Raw genomic sequence first — 22,285 nt, 5'->3', positions numbered from 1 at the left:
GGAATACTAGCTTTTAACTGTGGTTTTCTTTCTCCTATTGATTCCAGTGGAGGGCCCTGAATTAGAATTCTGAATGCCCTTTGATCTTTCCTTTGAAATAGTAGAAGTGGATACTCTTTGGGGCAGACCCATTTGGTTTGATCATGGGCTGGAATTAAAGTGGTATAAATACTTGTCTATGGTCCCAAGCATCCTTTTCTTGATTTGTTGGGTGAAAGACTAGAGGCTTTTACTGCCTTAATAAGGAAACCTGGACCGAATGCTGACTCTGCACCTGATAAATCTTTCCAAATTGCCACAGGTGAAATGAAATGTTAATATCCCTTTCAATTATTAATAAAAAAATGTAAATAGATTTTGTTGGAAATGTGGGCCACTGAAAATGAAGTATTTTAATATACGTGTAGATTTTTGTTGTTGTTCAATTACTAAAGAACTTTTGTTTTTTTAAAGCTTCTTACATATTAAAATAGAGAGGTAATTCTTTTCATAAACTGGAGTTACTGCACTGGAGACTTTCTGTATTTCATTGTATTACACAAATCAATTTTAATTGTAGAAAACATTAAGTACAGATAAGCAAAGAAAAAAAGTCTCGGATAATCCTACCACCGAGAGACAGACAAACTAACACTGTGTTCTTTCAGACATTTTTCTTAGCACATATATTTTTTTTTCTTTAGTACCCATTTCATGCAAGCCAGTCTGAAATCTGCCCTTATTTCCCCCAAATAATTTATTTCAATAGACATAAATTCACATCACCACGTTAAGGGTCATGTAGTGTCCCACTGAATCAACATACCATCATCTATTATTGAATTTCCATTTGCTGGCTGTTCACCATGTTTCCAGTTCTGCAGTAATCTAAAAAAAGATACTCTTGTATGTGTATTATTGCATAATTGCCTGGGTTTTTTTTCCACTTTATGATAAATTTAAACCACAATGCCCATCGTCCCTTCAAGAAAGAGCTTCTGAGCTCTTGTTTGTAAGGCGATTTCACTCTTTACTTTTACTTTAGGTATACGAACACCAAGATGGCAGCAAATCGCTGAAGCTGGGTGACTTTGGACTGGCCACCATTGTAGACGGCCCCCTGTACACGGTCTGTGGCACCCCAACATACGTGGCTCCAGAAATCATCGCAGAAACTGGGTAAATACTTTCCGCGGTTTATTGGAGTGCTGTGTTTGCCAAAGAACTAGTCTGCTTCGAGAATAGGAGAAAACAGCCCTGTCCTAGTCTGCTTCGAGAATAGGAGAAAACAGCCCTGTCCCATCCAGACAGAATTAGCTATCAGATTTCTTTCAACTCTTTTTTTTTTTTTTTAACTTTAAAGTGAGAGCCATTTTCTCTGTTTCTCCAATCAAGTTGCCAATTACCGCAATCTTGTTCAAGGCTTCCATGTGGCCTTTGTTAAAGGTAGAACAGCAGTTATTAACCCCAGAGTAAAAAATGTTCAGACGAACAGAGAAACATACAGCGATGGTAATTAACTTGCTTTTGGATAAAAGAAACAGACACTGCTGTGTGCGGTGATTACAGTCTCCTGTGGTTATTTCTCTCCACTATCCTTATTCTCCTGTCCCACTCTCATTTTGGCTCTCTTGGCGGTCCATTGATTATCTGTGCAGTACAAACACCCTTAGGCATCAGAGGGCCACTGGGAATTTTCTGGTGTCTGTGTGCAGCGGTATTAGATGAATGAAAATCTCTAGACTGGGGGGAGAAGGCGGGTGGCACAACACTTACTAAGGACCTACTCTCTGCCAGGCGTAAGCTCCTTTGCTTGATTCTTAACTCATCCAGTAGATGGTATGATTCCCATTTTGCACATGAATAATCTTGCTGCCGTGGTTGGGTATCCTGGAAGCTCATGACTGGTTAGTGGCTGAGTCAGAATTTGAACTCAGGGCTGTGTGAATAAAGGGCTCTTTCCATAGAGAGCCCTATTTCTTGCCAGAGATCATAGGCCAAGTTGTGAAGCACTAGCCTCACACAGAAGGATTGGGGAAGGGTGGTGCACCAAGGGGAAATGGCCTTACTTTTTCCCCTCAATGAGTGGCACCAACCCACACCTGAGGGTCTAGGTTGTATCCTCCCCTGTGATCCGTGGAAGATAGTTTTACTGCTTGACCTTTGACCGGAAAGGCAGAGGAACAGAATAGATGAGAAGGGAATGCCAATTGGGAGATCCCTAAGGTGGGATTGGGGGTAAATGAGGACTTTTTTATTCGTCAAATTTGAGTGAGTTGGGAGCCAACATTTGTAAACTTGCCGACCTCCCTCGGGGCATGCTGCCTCCAGTATAGCCAGCTACATTTCCTAGTTTTCTACCCTGAGTACTCTGACAGCCTGCTGGATGGGAGGAGTCCAGGGGAGAAAGACGATTGAGTCAGGCTCTTGGAAACCCTGCTTGGAACCCTGCTCTGCCACTCACTAACTGTGTGATCTTGAGCAAGACTACCCCTCTGATCCTCGGTTTTCTCCTCTATAAAATAGGCAACAGCACTTATCCCGTGTAATGTAGAGTGATGGAAAAATAGCATAAGATAATGTACGTCAGTGCTTTACGAACTGGAAAATGTCCTAGATGTAATTATGTTTTTTAACATTGGGACTTAGATCATTTCAAGGTTCCATCCCCATCTTAAAACTGATATGACCGTAATAAACCTTTTCGATGAAACCTCTCTCACTTACGGATACTTGGATATGATCCTAGACATGCTTTCCTTTGATTTTTATTCATATGTCTTAGACAGTCTCTCTCTCTCTCTTTTAATTATTCTTCCCTTGAATTCTGTTTAGCTGGTGGGTTTTCATTTAGTGTTTGCTGTTGGGCTTTAAATTTTGTTGAGTTTGGTTTTTGATTTAGAATAGTAGAGTCATCTATTTTGCCAGTGCCCCATAATTTGTCCCGGCTTGACTTGTGCTAACTCTAACGTCACTTACTTTTGCAGATATGGCCTCAAGGTGGACATCTGGGCAGCTGGTGTAATCACTTACATCCTGCTGTGCGGTTTCCCTCCATTCCGTGGGTATGGGCAGTCATCTTTTATTCAGCACCAACAAAGCATTTCTGTACTCTCTGAGTGATCCATTCCGCCTTCTTGCACAAAGGAGCCTGAAGCAGGAAGTGGATGGAAGAACTTGACTTCTAGTGCCTGTTATTTTTTCTATGTTGTACACACTCATTTACATGCCTTCCATAAATCCCCCTCATAGAATTTAAAAACTCATTCTTTCCTCATTGTCCAAAACAGTTCCATATTGACATTTTGCATAGCTTAAAAAGACACATTTTACACACTTACGGGGAAAGGAAGGGCTCGAATGCAGAAGAGTGGAGAGACATGCCCTGGGTTAACATTTTAGTGCTGTGTTTTTCCTTGTTGTGGTTCGTGTAAACAGAAGCGGTGATGACCAGGAGGTGCTTTTCGATCAGATTTTGATGGGGCAAGTGGACTTTCCCTCTCCGTACTGGGATAACGTTTCTGATTCGGCGAAGGTAGGTTTCCAGTGCATTTTCTTTTCCTGAGACCCTGTGTGTCTTAATGCAGTTTTACCTAATGATGTTGTAGATAAGATTTCTGTCCATTTTTGTTTAATTACTGGGTTTGCCAGGAGTCCACGGTCATCAAGTCATCTGTTTGTCACCATCCCAACTTACCAAGCGTCTCTGTTTTCTGGCTTCATTGCTTCCTGTTGTCACTCCAGTTATACTGTGTCTTGCCACACCAGCCAACCTTAAATTTTGGCATAGCTTGTGGCTTTACCTCTTTTGGGTCTCAACTCAATTTCACCCTCTCAGGGAAGCTATCCCAGACCACTCTGTTTTCAGATGCATCTTTAATCTTCCTAGTTCGCCTAATGTTCCTCATCTGCTCTGTTTTTCTCTGGTAGCCCTTACACCCACGCGTCCTTCTGGTATACCATCTACCTACCTTTCTCTATCTGTTTACTTTTCTGGACAGGTAGATATAGGTAGGTGTATACATCTTACTTGTGTCATTTATTTTCTAGTTTTCCCTCACTTTTCATCAAGACAAGGATTTTTGTGTATTTTGTTTATTGCTGTATCATCAACCCCGATGTAGTGACCAGTATATAACTAGTGCTTAACCAGTATGTATACATGTTTAACATGTATTAAAATGAATGAATAGGAGATCAGCCTCTAAGAAAACTGCAAAAATCTTACATGGAGACATTGGTAGAACTCAAGATAAAAAAGAAAACCTTTTAATGTCTCCAAGCATTGACTTAAATTTTTAACAAATTGATGTTAATTGACTTTTTATTTTATTTTTTTATTTTTTATTTATTTGACAGACAGAGATCACGAGTAGGCAGAGAGTCAGGCAGAGAGAGAGGAGGAAGCAGGCTCTCCGCTGAGCAGAGAGCCTGATGCGGGGCTCGATCCCAGGACCCTGGGATCATGACCTGAGCTGAAGGCAGAGGCCCCAACCTACTGAGCCACCCAGGCGCCCCAATAATTGACTTTTGATTATTCAGTGTATAAGCCTTTCCTTTCTCTGTGTCCTGAGTGTGAGTTCAATTTAAAACCTGATTTTTCTGTGGGGGTAGAGGTATTTTTGCCTGTGAGCAGTCTCTTCAGAAACCTCTCTACCTCTCAGTGCCTTCAGTCCATAAACGAGGGCTCCAGGTCATTGACAGAGAGTACCATCTCCCACATCCCCATGCCACCTGCAAAGGGCATCACACCAGCTCGTTGCTTTAATAAGTCCTGGCCCATGTTGGAAAGTGAATGAATGCCTTCTTGCACAGAGGAGCCTGAAGCAGGAGAAGAACATAATGATAACTTTATGGTAGAATCTCTACATCAGTGAAAATAAATCATCCTCATCACAGAATGGTAGTCAGACCCCATGACTGTAAGGACCTGGATAACACATATCTAACCATTTTGTTACATGGGAACTTCTATTCCAAAGTGGACAAGTGTGTGACAGACTCATCATTAAAACTCAAGCTGTGCTTTCCTGGTCCAAATCATTTTGAACTCATGAGGAAGTCTCATTAATTTCCGAACCATTAAATCATTTGCCCCTTAATAGTTCCATTTTATTGGTATTGATTGATGTGAAAATTTTTGAAGCAATGTTAACAGATTTCTGTATTAAGCTAACCTAGAAATCTCCATTAAAGTGCGATATTCTAGACAAAGGAATATTAATCCTTTAACTTTAATTTATTTCTTCTCTACTAAATGCACTTCAGTGAAATTTATTCTAATCTTTATTTTTTTTCTCACCATATATTTATAATTCTAAGTATTGACCTTTTCTTTAACTTCTAAGGGTGTTAGATTCCTGTGGGTAAGCTGAGTTGATATATTTAAAACGTAGAGCTTTTCTAAACTAAAAGAGAACTTCAGCATAGGAAAATGCTCAGAGTTTTGCCATAAAAATGAGACAAATGGAATTGAATGTTCCCTTCCACAGGAGCTCATCACCATGATGCTGTTGGTCGATGTCGATCAGCGATTTTCAGCTGTGCAGGTCTTGGAGCACCCCTGGGTTAACGTAAGTGACTTCCTCCTTTCCCCATACACACTTATAATGTTCGTTTCTATTTCCTAATGATATCGCCTCCTTTGTAAAGTACTGTGTTTGTATTTATTCCTCCCCCGCAAACATGCTGGAACAGTGACGGCATCTCAGACTTGCTCCTCTGAGTCCGTGCTGACGGGTACTCTCACGGTCCCTTGCACAGAGCCTTTTGATGCAGAAGGGGCTGCTTTCCAACTGGGGAGGTGCATGCACATGGACAGCGCCCCTGCCTCCAAGCTACATTCTGAATACAGCAACAGCAGCAGATTTTCTTAGTCAGTCCTGCTTTTGCATGATGCCTACCAAAAATACGTTGACCCAAGGGTCCCCCATGAGGCTTGAAGTACTCCAGTGCAGCACTACTCATTCTGGAATGCGCTCACAAGTCACCTGGGGGTCTTGTTAAAATGCAGATTCTGATGTCGTAGATGTGAGGCTCTGAATTTCTAAAAGCTCCCAGATGCTGCTGCTGCCATTTGAGTGGTAGAGTCTAACAATATGAAATTCTTTATGAAAGAATTCCCCAGAGCACAGTCATTGTATGTTGTCCCTCTGTCTCTCCAAAACGGACTGATCAGGTTTTGATCAGGTTTTGAATCATAATAAATAGGCAAAGAGCGCTTCACTGACGAAGTTTGCCCAGGACTCTTCTAAGCCCCTCTCATATGTCAACATCGTGTTCTTCCCAACAACTGGATAATCTAGGTCCTACTGTAACCCTCCGGACACGTGGAAGCTCCAGCCTTAGGTTAATGGTTCTTACCTCCAGAGTAGAAGACGGACAGAGATGCACTTATAGAGAGAGGGACATGAGCACAGACAGGGACAAGTATAACCTGCTTAGCTCACAGATAGGGATTTTGCCAGCCTTCCTACAGCTTCAAGTAATCTGGCTGTGAGTTGAAGGCAACAAAATATTCCACTTCTCTAAATTATCACCATAGTGATTAGTTAAGTGGTTTTTTTTTCCCCCAAAATCACTAATTTTAAGGATAATTTTAAGGATAAGGTGTGATTGAAAGCACAGTGTTGAGACAGACTACATCCAAGGTGACAAGAGTGTAAGATCTTGTTCATGTTCTGACATGTGATGGCCATGGTCCAAGGTTCTAGCACTTTATTTTATTTATTTTTTGTTGTTTTTAAATTATTATTAACATATAATGTATTATTTGCTTCAGGGGTAAGGTCTGTGATTCATTAGTCTTACACAATATGCAGCACTCACCATAGCACATACCCTCCCCAATGTTCATCACCCAGCCACTCCCTCCCCTCCAGCAACCCTCAGTTTGTTTCCTGAGATTAAAAGTCTCTTCTGGTTTGTCTCCCTCTCTGGTTTTGTTTTGTTTCATTTTTTCCTCTCTTTCTCTATGATCCTCTGCCTTGTTTCTTAAATTCCACATTTCAGTGCGCTCATATGACAATTGCCTTTCACTGATTGGCTTATTTTGCTCAGCGTAATACCCTCTACTTCCATCCACATCGTTGCAAATGGCAAGATTTCACTTTTTGATGGCTGTGTAATATTCCATTGTATATATACACCATATCTTCTTTATCCATTCCTCTGTTGATGGACATCCTGGGCTCTTTCCAGAGTTTGGCTATTGTGGACATTGCTGCTATAAACATTGGGGGTACAGGTGCACCTTCAGATCACTATGTTTGTATCTTTGGGGTAAATACCCAGTAGTGCAATTGCTGGGTTGTAGGACAGCTCTAACCCAGCATTTTATATGTAGAGGAGTAAAAACAGGAGAATATTTATAAATGTTGAATGTGTGTATAGACACACAACTAAGGTTTGTTTTAAATATTTTCATAGAGCAGAGCTTCCCAATTAGTATACAAATGTATAAAGCTATCAATCCCCTTATCCCTTGGGATAGTCAGGCAGGGCAGGTAGAATCTAGAAGTGATCACCTCCAACCTCAGAACCTTTGCATTTACCCCAGGGTGCTAAACAAAAGTTATCCTCTTCTATGAAGTGGGCAAAGTTAGGACACATCTCAGGTAAGCCTAATAATAAACCTACAGGATAGGCAGAGTGGGTATTACTGAATGCATTTTACAGATGTGGAGACTAAGGCTATGGTAAGTGACTTGCTCGAAGTAGCAAAATTTATGATTGAGCCAAAATTTGCAGCCAGGTCTCCTCACTCCAAGCCTATTTGCTTTCAAGTCCTATGTACCACATTATACCTACCCATCCTTTGTTATACATGAATGTACCATGAATATTGGGAAAGAATGCATGTATGCATCGTATCATTATAATGATTGTTCGTACAAGTTAGCAACATCTTCAGAGGAACTTACCTAGGTCATGGCACCTTTCCCTTAGATTTGCAGAGAGGAAGAGGCATAGGCCAGCTTCTGCCTTTCTTGGTGGAAGCAGTTGATTCTGATCGATCTACATGCTAATTAAAAGCCCATGATCTACAAATTGTCAAATTGCATGATAGCACGAATAACAGTGGGACTATGATCACACAGAATAACCCAGAAAATCTGAATCTAAAACATGGCCTTTGAAGGCTCACAAAGAGCCACTGAGGAAAGAGATTTCGCAGACTGCAAATAGCCATTTTAGATTTTAAAATACATTTTCTTTTTTTGAAGATTTTATAAATTTATTTGTGAGAGAGAGATAGAGAGGGAGAGGGTACAAGCAGGGGGAGCAGCAGGAGGAGGGAGAAACTGGCTCCCCACTGAGCAGGAAGCCCAATTCGGGACTCGATCCCAGGACCCTGGAATCATGACGTGAGCCGAAGACAGACACTTAACCGACTGAGCCACCCAGGTGCCCCTTTAAATACATTTTCTTCAGAGGACCACTGCCTGGCAGACCCGCCCTCTAGAAGCTCTGATTCAACCTGTTCACAGGACAACGGGGGTGGGGGGTTGAGAGTTGGGGAAGGCTACCCCAGACAGCCTTTGGGTGGGGAGAGCGGTGCTATAAAGGATTTCCTAGAGAAGGAGATGCCACAGCCCCATGCTGAAGGAGGCCAGGAAGTAGGTGTCCAGAAGAGGATCTCTGGCAGGATATATGTATTTCTTTTAAGATAACTTTGTGGATGTGAGCAAATTTGTCTGTATATTCAAGGGGGCCAGAATGCAATTAGAAACAGCCTTACCCTGATTCCAAACCAAATGAGCCTATATCCATATATATCCCAATTCCATGGGATAAAGAAAAAAATTAGGAAGATTTTCGGCTATACCTTTGAAAAACTAGGCTGCTCCTTTTCCTAAAGCAGCCTGTACATGTTTCAGCATAACTTTCTGTCTTCTCAGCCTGCTTTGTACACATTTTTACACATGGTCCCACTTTGCTGGTAATTAGGGTCCACCACTCCCTCTAAAACAGGACTTCTGCTCTCATTTTAGTTTTCCCTCTGATTCCCTAAAGACATTTTTTTTTTTCCCCTAAAGACATTTCTTAAAAGCGAGGATAACATTTAAGGAATTATCTAGGAGATTTAAAACTAAAAAGTACCCTTTATATCATTCTAACAGACCTTAGATTCTGAGGGAGAAAAATATTGATGTTAGCCGAAACTTAAAAAAAAAAAAAAAAAAAAAGGCTAAAAAACCCCGAAATGTATGAAATGATTGCTTAACTTTTGAAATTGTATTTGTGGTAACTAAATCAGAAAAATGATTATTGTCTCAAAACATAAATGAAAAATCATATATAAGCTTTCACAACCAGCATTTAGCATTTGCCAAGATCTCCAAGGGCAACAAATGAAAAACCAAGCAATCAAAATAAATAGATTAGGCATTTAAATGGAAGTCCATTTAACAAGACATTTTGCATTTGGCTATCAAATTATATCTGATCACCACAGAGAAGTCTACCTTGGGGGGAGAGGTAATAATAATTATCTGAGCCCTGAGGAAATCGTCAGAAAGCATTTCCTGTACTCTAATTTGTCCTAATTTTCTCTGTTGCTTATACAGTGACCTTTTCACTTGCTGCCCTCGGAATTGAAAAGGCAGTCTCTTATGAAACAGAGAGTGGACCAATAGAATCAGAAGATCTAGTCAGCCAAAGTCACTTGTTTAAACCTCACTCTAGGCTCATTTTTTCATTTATCCTGGCTGGGAATCCCACTGTGCACCTTGGTGTTCTGGGCTGCTATTCTTTTTTTGTTGTTTTTTTTTGTTTTGTTTTTGTTTGTTTTAAGATTTTATTTACTTGAGAGAGAGTGAGAGAGAATGAGAGGGAAGAGAGGGTCAGAGGGAGAAGCAGACTCCCTGCTGAGCAGGGAGCCCGATGCGGGACTTGATCCCGGGACTCCAGGATCATGACCTGAACTGAAGGCAGTCGCTTAACCAACTGAGCCACCCAGGCACCCCTCTGTTCTGTTATTGGAAGAGTCATGAGTCCTCAAGGCATCTTGGTGGATTGTTCTAACAAACCAGCTGAACAAAGGGAGCATCAGTGTGCAGCCAGGTGTCTAGGAGTGGAACGTGGGCTTCCAGAAGGAGCAGCAGCTCACCCTCCTGTTGTAACCTTGGGACAGTCATTTCACTCCTTTGAACCCATTTTTGTGTCTGTGAACTGAAGATAATAGAATCAGTCTCTTAGGTTGTTATGAGGATGGAGAACGAAATATATATTTGAAGGGTCTGAGAGGACAGTCTTTAAGCACTAGTACTGTATAGGTACTTGATAAATATTTGTGGAATTTGGGTCTGAGAGAGGCAACAACTCTGTCATCTGTTGCTATGTGCTGATGAAATGCAAATTCTGATGGATGTTGGCGTAAGAGAAATTTGATTAAGAAGGAGAACCTTCTCATCCTAGCCCCCCAAATTCCATTAGTGTACCCTCACCTCCATGTAGATAATGTGTACATTATCGGCTCTGTTGTCTTCTTTAGTATCACGGCTGTTTCCTTTACTGTGACTACAGAATATCAACAGGGATTGTCCTGGCTTAAGCTGATTTACCTTAGCACTCATTTAGTGGGGAACCACAGATTTTAGGCACATAGCAGACTGAAGTAAGCATTAATACATCTTGATCATTCCAGGGATTGGGGAGAAGGTTGGGTCACTTTCCCTGAAATGATAAGTTGTTGATAAAAATCATAGGTTAGTGAGAAGTTTCTAAACATAATTGACATGCCCTCCCCAAATTCTCATTTATAAATAGGATTAAACTGTCACCATTGTAATAATCCAGATATATTATTATTATTGCATTTTTTGTTTTCAAAGTGTTAACCTACTTTATCCCGTGTTATTCTCCCGATACTAGGGTAAGGGTCCATCTCAATGCTGCAATTCTATGGGTTTATGTTTTACCTCCAGTTATTTTCCTGGTTTTATTGATGAGGAAACAGCCTTAGAGAAGTCTCCAGCATAAAGCTCAGTGGAGTTTCTAGCACAAGATCTGATGCCTGGATTTGCCTCTAGAGATTCTGATTTAATTCTGGCTTGGCATCTGAGCAGGCGGCAGGAATTTGAAGAGCTCCCAGGTGATTATTACGGTGAAACTGAGTTTGAGAACCCCTGTCCTAGTGGAAAGAATGGGTTTAAATAAGTCAAGGGTAGGTATTTAGCCAATTCAAGACTTTCTATCACCTTCCTGGCCTTTAAATTTTATTTCTCTTCATTTATCTCACCTACCCACTCTTTTTAAGAAGATAGTACTATAAACAAACAAACAGACAAACAAACAAACTACTAAGCCAAGATATTCAAAAAGAATAAAGAGAGGAAGAAGAAGAAGGAAAAAAAATAATAAGAGGCTGGATAATCTACAGACATACTCCGTGCTAACTAAAAGCAGCTCTCCCCACACAAAAATTTATATGCATTCATCTTGGGCTAGCAGAATTTGTTAGAAATTAAGAAAGCCCCCAGTGATACCGTAATAATAAATAAAACCAGCTATTTATAGTCATAAATTAGAAACGATGACATGGAAATCCACGTTCCATTTGGGCATCTTACCCTCTCCCTTCTCCAAACTGGATCTCGATTTACTTCACATTTTCTCCTCTAGTGTGGTGTCAGGTGTAGACAGAGAGGATGCCCCGGCCCCTCTGAACCGATGCTGAACCGAGTCAGAGGTGCTGGGTGCCGTGCAGCTGGAGATGGTTAGCGAGTCAAGAGGCCAAACCCTGGGATGCGAGATGGAGCCGCCATTCAGGAGTACTCTGATGTACCTGAGATTATTTAAAACTAGATCAGGATAGTCTGGTAGTAAACGTCTCAAGACTGCCGTACTTCTCATAAATTCACAGATATTACTAATAATGGAGCCTGGTAATGAATTGACTGCCAATGAGATCCATGAGTCGAAAACAAAAATCCACGAGGGGAGGAGGGTTTTCTAAAGCGTGACCCCTGGAATGGTTTCCTTGAGGAAAGAGGGGAATTCGCTGCACTGAGTGACTTCACATCCAAGCCCCCGCACCCCTCCCCACAGCTGCTCCCCAACATCCGCTGCAGAAATGGAGACCAGGAGGCTAGGTCTCCTACAGACAGCTGTGAGAGTTCATTTTCCATTTTGCAAACTAATTTCGTTCTTGTCAGTTGCAATGCTCTGCCAAGTGGTAGATGGGAATTTCTAAATCAAAAACCACTAACCTCAAACCACAACCAGCCCATGTCAAACTTCAGAAACTACTCCCAGAAACTACATACCAGAACGTATGGTAATAATACTATAACTATTTGTAACATACTGCCAGGTTTGTCACGTTTAGAAAATTCATAGCACGTTTTTGGCACACAATCTATTCAGAATAACGGTGATAAAGATGTATATATTCAAATGTATGTTTTTAATGGCCCTATTTATTTTATTGATGCAAGACAGTACATTAGCTAAATCTCCATCATCCGTCTGTATGCTTCAGGTACAGATTAGGTCCCTGCAAAGCCGGTTGTTTATGTCTTTAATCCAATTATGCTCAAAGCCTTCAAAATTGATATAGAAGCTCTGCAGACTTTTAGTTGCTGTGAGGGGTGTGTGGGTGTGGGTGTGTGTGTGTGTGTGCGCGCGCGCGCGCATGTACCCGTGCCCATGCACGCATACCCTCTCTATCTTCTCTGAGACACCTTATTTCATTGGGGGGGGGAAACCTGAAATATTTTAATATTTATGAAGTCAGAAGCATCTCTGACAACTTTCGAGGGTTGCTTCAAGACTTTCATTGCTTCAACATGAACTAATAACCCAAGGGAAGCCGAAACCTTCACTAGAATTTAAAGCTGGAGGTCTGAACCCTCAGGACCCAATATCTAAAAGAGTTGCTAAGAGTCTTGACAGGAGATCAGGACCAGGACAGAGCTGGGAAATAAAAACAAAGTCCATTCCGAAGGTGGTGAGGAAGCAGACTCTTAGCTCAGGAACCGGCAGGGGGAAGAAAAGCCAGGTAGAGGAAAGTTCTGGCTGGGATGGCAGTGCTGGTGGGGAAGTGAGGCCATGGTGGGACCGTGCAGCAGGGGAGGAACCGCTCAGTAAGTCAGGATGGGGCTGTTCCTATGGAATCTCTTCTATTTATTCTCTCTGTTTGCACCGAGCCTGGTCATCATAGCCTGCATGGCTCATAGGACCACGCTGTGACCCAGTGCAACTTCATGTCATCCAGGGTCAGCCAGGCCTTCTGGTGCTGCCTGCTCCACGGAGGATTCAAGAGCCGGGCCAGCGTAGGTCACATTGCCTCATTTCGGATTCACGGACGCCCACTCTCTCCTTGACATCAAAGTCAACTGCATTCCTCTGGGCCGCCTGAAGTGCTCAGCCTCCCGCTTACTGACCACCATGCAAACGCTTCCCGGGCTCCACTAAGGCCTGTCCGGGTAGTCTCTGGTTTTTTTCAGTCTCTAATTCGATCCTTCTTTCTCCTTACCATCGTGCCACTTTCGTCATGGGAAAGACGACTCCTCAAATCCTACCATTTAACTCTTACGGAGCCCTTCTGTAACCCATGCTCTGAATGAGTGCTCTGAGTGGGTGCCGTGTGGGGCTGCGGAAAGGATACTTTCAATCTGCTTCAGTCCTGACTCAACCACTTTCTAGCTGTGTGATTTTGAGCAAATTAACTTAACTTTGCTAGGCCTCAGCGTGCTCATCTTCGAAATGGTCCTAATAATGCATATCATCATAGAGGATCATCTGAGACGTAGGGGCTTGTACGTGTAAATCACTTGCCTGGAACCACACAGCAGTTAACTCCTGTGTCACCTTCCTCTCCCTGGCTTTCTCTTTTATCTTTGCCCCACTCCACCTTCGAACGCGGGCCTCCCCCTTTCCCTCCTTACTTCATGGTGCCTCAGTTAAACCTGCACCTCCCCAGGACAAACGGCTTCATTTCCCTTCCCTCCCTGCCCCTCACTTGGATTAGCCCATCTCTTGTCTTTCAGCTCTTCCTTTCCAGCAGCTTCTGATCCCGAAACAGCAAATAGACTCAAAGTGGTATTGTCCTAAAGAGAAAAACCTTCCTTCGTCCTACTTCCCAATGATGTTTTTCACATTTGTTGATAATCTAAACCTCATACAAATCACTGCCCTAGCTAGCCTAGAAGTCTATTAAGAGATGATTACACATACAGGTATAATCTTGGGGGTGAGGCCCAATGAGGAACCCCGGTCTCAGGCTGTTCCCTTGTCCTTAGAGCCCCAACCTGTGCCAGATACATGACACTAATATTTGGAAGACTCAGTAAAGGCCATCATTTCATCCCTCGTCCAATGTTTCGGTGCTTCCAAAATTCTAATTTAGGTTCCAGCGGCCTATTTTTCGTCCACCATTAAAAAAAACATTTCACCCTTGTGTTTAAAGCTCTGGATTGCATAATTCTAATTCTTCATGAGTTAAGGGTAGTTAGTCCTCTACACTTCCTGCTTACACCTTGCTTATTAAAAAGCATTGTTTTTCTCCCTAATGGAGACTAAGGCTTCTATTTCTGGATCTTTCTGGTAGTCCTTTGTGGCCAGTCTTTTCCTGTTTTTGTTTTGTTTTGTTTTGTTTTTTTCAGCTTTCTCCATCATTATCCTCCCACATACTCTTAACTACAGCTAAATTGGTTAACTCACTGTTTGGCAAACAGGCCCTGATGTTTCCCACTCACATCTGTGCACCAAAACAGCGGTTCTCTCGTCTCTAAGCCTCAGCGGTTCTTCCTCGTTAAGGACAAGGCTGGATCCCACAGTCCTCCTCAGGTCTGCTCTGTTTGCAACTGAAAATACGTCGTCTCTCCTCTGAAGTCCTTCTGTGTTTGTAGCTCAGCCACAAGGCTCCAAGCCTTACGACAGCTCTTTCTTAAATTGTTGATCGGCTTTATTATTTGATCTTGTGTGTGCATATTTTGTCTCTCAGTTAGCCCGCAAGGTTCTTGTGGGCAGAGACCATTTTTCTACCATCTGCTGCCATCCCCGGCATAGCCCGGGACAGAGTAAGTACTTCTTATGTCTCTTAATGTTCCCTCCCCAAGTATTATCCCACTATTACCCTAATTGACCTTCACTTTATTTCTGACTCTTTTCGCAATAAGATTTTTTAAAAAATTTGAAATCACTCTGCAATCCCTGGAAAGCATCCTTCTTCCAGATTTGATTCTAGATGTGACTTAATAAGCCTAATAATGGTTCCTTCTCTTAGCCATTAACAAATCAGTCCAAGAATATCACAAGTTCAATATCCACTGTGAGCAGGGCACTGAACCAAGGGCTTATATTATACATTACAGAAAATGTGGAAGATGTGATACAAAAGAGCAGGAGTTCAGAGTTGATGATATATCGTGTGTGTGTGTGTGTGTGTGTGTGTGTGCATCCCTAAACTCTCTCTATACATTTATGTATATGTTAAATATCTACGAAATCACTTAACACCGAAAAGAATGTAAAGAGTGCAAATATATATAATGAAAAACGATTAGGAGTTTACAGAAACATTCTACTGAATTATGCCTTTTTGGGGAAGAATATTTTGGAACAGGTGATTTGGAGAGGCCACAGAGTCCATAAGAGCAAAGCCCATGGGGCACCTGGGTGGCTCAGTGGGTTAAAGCCTCTGCTTTCGGCTCAGGTCATGATCTCAGGGTCCTGGGATCAAGCCCCACATCGGGCTCTCTGCTCAGCAGGGATCCTGCTTCCCCCTCTCTCTCTGCCTGCCTTTCTGCCTACTTGTGATCTCTCTCTCTCTCTCTGTGTCGAATAAATAAATAAAATCTTAAAAAAAAAAAAAGAGAGCAAAGCCCATGCCTCTTTTTGCTCACCGTCTCTCCCCACCACTTCCTGCAGCGCCTGGTTCACTGTAGCCCGCCGTTCACAGCGCCTGATGGCACGAATAGCCAAATGCTGAGAGAAGGGAAGGCTAGGTTACGTAGCAGAGCGAGTGTGTTATGCTAGGGACACAGTCATTTATTTTCCTGGGTGGAGCCAAGAAATAACATGCAAAATGATGGAAAGGAAAAAAGAGAAGGAAAATGATGAATGGCATTGAAGTACTGCCAGGAATTTTGGTTTTAACAGATAGTAACAAACACTTTATTATCCCTTCATTTATTTATTCTGCAAATATGTCTTAAGCATCTACCGTCTGCCAAGCACCGTGCGAAGAGCCGAGGGGTCTGTAGCGAACAGAACGCAGTCTCTGTCTTCGGGGTTGGGCAGCCTTTCCACCATGAGTGGTGTGGCGGCTCGCACTTACGGCTCTGGTTATTGTTGTCCTCAGAGTATTTAGCAGAGGGGAGCAATCTGTCCAGCCTCCATCATAGACGGTGCCGGCGGAGAGCAGAAGCCTTCATTAAAATGAGCCTCAGTGTGAAGTACATCAAAATAACAGATGATTTGAGGGCAGTAAGGAGGATTGGAAACTTAGGGAGGAACTGTTTGCCCGGAAGGTTGTCTGGGATGATAGAACGGTCGATTGAGGACCCGTGGAACCAGCCCGAGTTTATTTACGGGTGCTTGCATGAGCCCAGGACTGTCAGTTTCCTCGTGTTGGGGCCTGAATGATGGGCTAAGAGGATAAAACTCTTGGTTCAGGAAAAAAAAAAAAAGAAGATGTTTACATTGATTTTTTTTTTCTTTTGGTTTTTCAGATTTAACTTGCCCTTTGGCATATGTCCCTAGAGAGCCCTGGCTGAAATCAATTTTATTAGAAACCAAACACAGAAATAACAACTTTTATTTAGGGACAGAACTCTGGGAGTCAGAGGACGCAGCAAATTAATTTTAGGGCAGATGTGGAAATGCACAAGACCTCAGAGCCCTACTTCCAAAAATGATGTTTAATGAGAAGACACTGGTTCCTTTATTTCTGAGATCTTAGGAATTTCAAGATCCCCACTTGGTACTAGAAGATCTTGGCTTCATTTTCCACTTATCTCATTTTTTTCCCCCTTTTTCTCCTTTTTTTCACTTCTTTCTTTCTTTTTCTTTTCTTTTTTTTTCTTTTTTTCCAGGATGACGGCCTCCCCGAAAATGAACATCAGCTGTCAGTAGCTGGAAAGATAAAGAAGCATTTCAACACAGGCCCCAAGCCGAACAGCACGGCAGCTGGAGTTTCTGTCATAGCAGTAAGCATCTGAAATATCCACCTATGACTTTTTAAAAGCCATCCACCTAAGAGACAGACATTACTCAGGAGATTCCACCCAGAGACAGCAGAATGGGTCATTTCTTTAGACAGCTCGACCACTGAACGCGCTGGGGGAGGTTTGGGGCTTCTGTATATGATGTGTTTTTGCCGAACATTTCCCTAGGAGTCATCTCATTATCCAGCACCTCCAGGGTGTCTCGCAGTATATATTAATCTCATGATTTATTTTTTAAAGCTGAAAACCTCCCCCACAGTGGACTCTGTGCCAATGCAAACTTTGGGACTCGGAGAAAAAGAGTTCCTAGTGTCCTTTTGCCAGGACCTGGAGGGAGAGGGAAGCCAAGAGAGACGACACTGCAGAGAGAGATTGGAACACTATAGATCTTTGTTCATGCAAAAACCCAAATGAAAGCCAAAACATTAGCAGAAGGCTTACACAGTAAGATTTTCAGTGAGACTGAGCTGCTGCGAACACCCAAAGAAAAAAACGGTGTCTTGCTCTTTAGAAATTTCTGTTTTTAAAGTCGAAAGTCTTTTACCATTTACCATTTTATTGATGTGGCTGCACAAGGATATTTTTTTTTCCTGTTCTATACATGTAGACATACACTATATGCAATTTGATAGCAGCTCTAGGCAAAGATTAAATTGGGCAGAGAAATAATGAAACCTCATACTTCCTGGTGTCATATTCTAGAGTAAATATCTTCAAGTCCCAGATTACTTGAGTTTTTAATAATTTCCTCTTTTTTCAGAGTATGTAAATTTGAACAGCATATTCCATGTGAAATCACTTGGGCTGTTTTTCTTTTCTCGACAAAGAACTTAGACACTGCAATGTCGAATTTTAAAAAAAAAGTATATATGCTACGAAACAGTATCTTGTGCTCAGGAGCAATACTGAATGTTTTACCACTTTTTGGGGTGTTTTATACCCTTCCTCTTTTTCTTTTTTGGTTGTACAAGAGCTCCAGATAAACAAAAGGTAAATAGGTAACATATTCGATCCAATCCATTCCGGAGCTGCGTTACTATTTGATCGGAGTTTCCAGAATTTGCAGGTGGCACAAATGTACGCATACACTCTCCAGTACTGTTTGCATTCCATGTTTGGAGTTACGAGTGAGTAACTGGCTCCTGAGCCCACTCACGGTGTTAAGTCGAATGTAGACTTTCGGATGCTCCTCAGTGCTGCTAAGGGTTTAAAATTGAAAGTCGTTCTTCCTTCCCTCTCTCTCTAGTTTGTTCTAAGGAAATTCAGTGTAGAAGTACATTGTCCTTCATGTCCTTCCAGATGTCAGCGTTCTTTGTTCTCGGCTAATATTCAGTCAGTAATTTGGGGAAGTAATAATCTCATGGCAATTCTCAACGAAATCAGGCCTCCTACACTCTGTTTTCATCATTCATTCAAGATATAAGTCTATTCCAAAATGTTCGATTCCACAATTTGCTTTTGGAATGGACTGCCAGCACGCTTGTCCATGAAAAGGACTGCTTTCCTGCTCCCTCTGAGGGCTTACGGCTGTGAGAAGGGTGCTTTTCCACCTCTGTCATTTTGTTTTTTTGTTTCTGTTTTTCTTGGTCTTTTATTTTAATTAGTCTCTGGTTAAGTTTGCCTTGGTTGCTCAGTAATGGTTTGTTCACAGTATTCTGGGAGTCTTATAATGACTAAGGGCAGGAACTTCAGGGCAATTTTCCCAGGGATAGACAACACAGATTTGAGGAGAAATCCTACTTTAATCAAACTGGGATGAATTCCAAAACCTAATCCATGTGGTTTATTAAAACTTTATCTAAGTAGATCTCCAAAAGACTCCAACTAGTATTTAAAGATCAAGGTCTATGGATTTTCCCCCCTAACTATCATGATTGGACCATTTTGAATACAATTCCATATCCGTTCCTCTGTTCATCACTAACATGTTCCCATGGAAACTGTAAAATCTAGCAGTATACTTATAAATTGCAAAATGGACAGTTTAGGCCTGATTACGCATTGGTTATGTGTGTATTGAATCTTCTTTATTCACTACAAATGTAAGAAAAAAGTATCAACTTAACTCAGACTCAAAATAATTAACTATTTGGGGAAATACCTGGAAAAATGCCTTGTCCACTCTAAAGCACAATTCACATGTTAATTAGTATTGTTGGTGTTTCAAGCATGAAAGAGCACAACTGTAAATTTCAGGTGTTGTTTCGGGAGACTCTGGCCTGCCATGCACCGTCTCCAGAATGCTTTTCTCTCATAAATGTCCACACCCTCCATTAGAACCTGGGAGAGGTCGCCAGTGGTAGGGAGGGGCTAGGATCAGAAGTTGACCAGTTTGGCTGCCTTTGTGATTAACTTCCAGAATAGCCTTGGGTAAGTCAGCTGATACTCCACAGCAGTTTTCCCATTCTTACAGGGCAAAGACTAAGTCTCAGGGGACCACCACAAGAGAAAGGAGCCCTGGCATTGAATAATACAGTTGACCCTTGAACAGCATGGGTTTGCACTGTGCGTGTCCACTTAGACATGGACTTTTTTAAAGTAAATAAATATAGGACTGTAAGTGTGTTTTCTCTGCCGATTTTCTTAATGACATGTTCTTTTCTCCAGCTTACTTTATTTATACAGTTTGTAATACATATCCAAAATATGTGTTAATTGACTGTTTATGTTATCAGTAAAGTTTCCTCTGGTTAGCAATAGGCTCTTAGTAGTTAAGTTTTCGGGGGTCAAAATTTATACATGGATTTCCTTGTGCTGGGGGGTCAGCATCCCTAACCCTCTCATTGTTCAAGAGTCAACTGTATTCCAATTCAAACTAAGCTTTATCTGCAAAAGAATGATATTCTGCTGTAAGGCAGAACATAAGTGGTAGGTCAGAGGAGGAGTCTTCATAAATGGTGCATTCTGTCCACACATTTGGCAATTTAATAATGCAATATAATTATTAATTCACCTATGTGAAAATTCCTATAATTAATATAATTTTGTAATGGCTTCTATTGATAGATATAGAAAAAAACTGATTGCAGCATGAATTTCATTCAGACAGAATTTTGTCCCACGGGCATGTATGCTCTCCCCAGAGGCTATCAAATAATGTATTTTATTTTAAACTGCCTCTATGGGACTGATTGCTTGAAAATTACATACACCCTTTAAAATGAAAAATTCTACTATTTTAGAATGTAGTGTCCATCACCTTGTATTTTCAGGAAATGAACAGTTAAATCATTAGTCTGTAACTGGCACTTCTCCTTCCTCAGTTAGAAATCTAACTACCCACTGGAGATGAGCAGTGCTTATAAAGGAATTCAGGGTACCTTTTCTTTCCTAGAGTGACAAAGGAAAAAGAAGATACTGTCATAACAAACAGAATCTAGTCACAGATGTAAATTATGACATGAGCGTAGTTTAGCACGCACTCATGGTTCTGAACCTCAGTGTTTTCTGTTCCTGTTGTCATTTTTTCCTTCTCTGCTCTCTACCCCCTCCATCATTAAGACCAAAGAAAGGACAAGTGATAACTTTATATAAAGGTTGCAAGAGGTCCTCAAGTTGACCAGGAGAGTAATTACCAGCTGGAGGCTGGCTGGGATCATCCAGCCCTTCTCAAAGGAGAAAGGGTGTTCTGACATTGAGGTCAGGGAATGTGATTAGGGGGAAACCCATTGCTGTCCTTGAAACTGCAACACTGCCTCTCAGAAAGACTCCTTTGTCCCTTTACTACCTTCCGCAGTAGTTGGGGGATTAAAACACACACACACACACACACACACACACACACACACACACACAAACACACCAGAACAGAGAAAGGGAAACAAAAGGTTATTAAAATGCAATTTATAGACATAAAATGGAATTAGAGATGACATTTTAACGGTGGACTTCTTGGGAGCTGAGGAAGGGAGGGAGGCATTATTAGATTTGCTCAGCTTGATGAAGAACCGATGACTAAGATGTCAGTTCCAATTTATTTTTCCTCATTTAATTCTGTTTATTATTTTAACCGATAATTTTCCTAATGCTTTAAAGTTCTTCTTTTGCATTTTGCTCATGCAAATGGAGCATTTCCGTCTAATTGAACAAATCCATACTAATCAGTGTGCAAACAACAGTGATTCTGGGAAGCTGAGTTTACCCAGAGAGCCAGTCGCACTAGTACATTCCTGTGTGTCCTTGTTATGGGACACTTTGCCTGTAGATGGCAACAGAGGACTAGTTACCAAGTGGCCAACTCCATGAACTCAAATAGAAGCGTGGGATTTCATATACGACTCCCTAACCGCAAGGGGACTTGGATTTTTTTTTCCCCCCAAATGAAAGGAAATGCACTTTTTTTTTTTTTAAAGGATTAAAATCTCACATTGCTCTTCTGTGAACACTGGGATAGCCTAGTTTATTATAATCAGAACACCAAACCCTCCAAGTAGTTTTTAGTTCGAATGCCTGGTGCCCCCGCATGTTTTTGCAATGCCTTTGTGAATTCAGAAGTAGGGACTACGGGCATGGCACCGTTATCACACTTGAAAGCACTCATGAGCGTCTCTCGAAAGAAAAGCGTGCAAGGTGCATCCTGTCCTGGGTGGGATTGGGGAGTGGGCCTACAGCATGATGACTGTTTTCCAATTGGGGGTTTGAATCTTTCATTCCTAGGTAGCCAAAGGCTGACATCTTATTCCAGGATGAACAACTTTGAGAACTTACCCTGTCTTCTATTTACCGTACCTTTTGTGGTTCATAAGCGCTTAACTGTACATACGCATTTTTAATATACAGTGAAAACTCTTTTTCCTTTTCTTTTCTATATTTTCAGAGAGAAAACTGACTGACTGTTTTATATTATATCTTTTTAGCCCAGGAATGTAATTAAGATTCACCTTTAAGAGTAGCTCTGCTTTTGAAGATTAACTCTTAAAGAAATCCAAACTGTTGTGACTTGTGAGGGTCCTTTTCATCTTTTATTTCATATGCATGAAGCCCTCCGATTTAAGCCTGGTGGGGTGAGATGGGGAGGAGGGAGTCCAATCTGCTTTCTCTTAGGTGGCTAAAACGGATTTCAGTACTTTATTTAATTGTAACGCATTTTCCATTCTATGGCATATGAAGAGGTGTTTATATCTTTTGAAATT

At 41.5% G+C, this 22,285-nt stretch overlaps 1 protein-coding gene across 4 annotated transcripts in view; it reads left to right on the top strand.

Moving 5' to 3' along the window:
• Positions 1-22,285, top strand: part of DCLK1 (doublecortin like kinase 1) — a 342,607-nt gene that overhangs the window by 306,076 nt on the left and 14,246 nt on the right. For all 4 annotated transcript variants that reach the window (XM_032880060.1, XM_032880062.1, XM_032880059.1 and 1 more), the window contains exons 12-16: positions 1,025-1,158; positions 2,967-3,044; positions 3,418-3,514; positions 5,472-5,552; positions 17,022-17,135. In XM_032880060.1, the coding sequence (XP_032735951.1) occupies positions 1,025-1,158; positions 2,967-3,044; positions 3,418-3,514; positions 5,472-5,552; positions 17,022-17,135 (504 nt within the window). The remainder of the gene's footprint in view (positions 1-1,024; positions 1,159-2,966; positions 3,045-3,417; positions 3,515-5,471; positions 5,553-17,021; positions 17,136-22,285) is intronic.

Source organism: Lontra canadensis, unplaced genomic scaffold (assembly GCF_010015895.1).
Source record: "Lontra canadensis isolate GAN:19392208 unplaced genomic scaffold, GSC_riverotter_1.0 scaffold67, whole genome shotgun sequence".
In the NCBI taxonomy this organism is placed as follows: domain Eukaryota; kingdom Metazoa; phylum Chordata; class Mammalia; order Carnivora; family Mustelidae; genus Lontra; species Lontra canadensis.
Note: the sequence above shows the minus strand (reverse complement) of the source record. Positions and strands in the feature narration are given on the sequence as shown.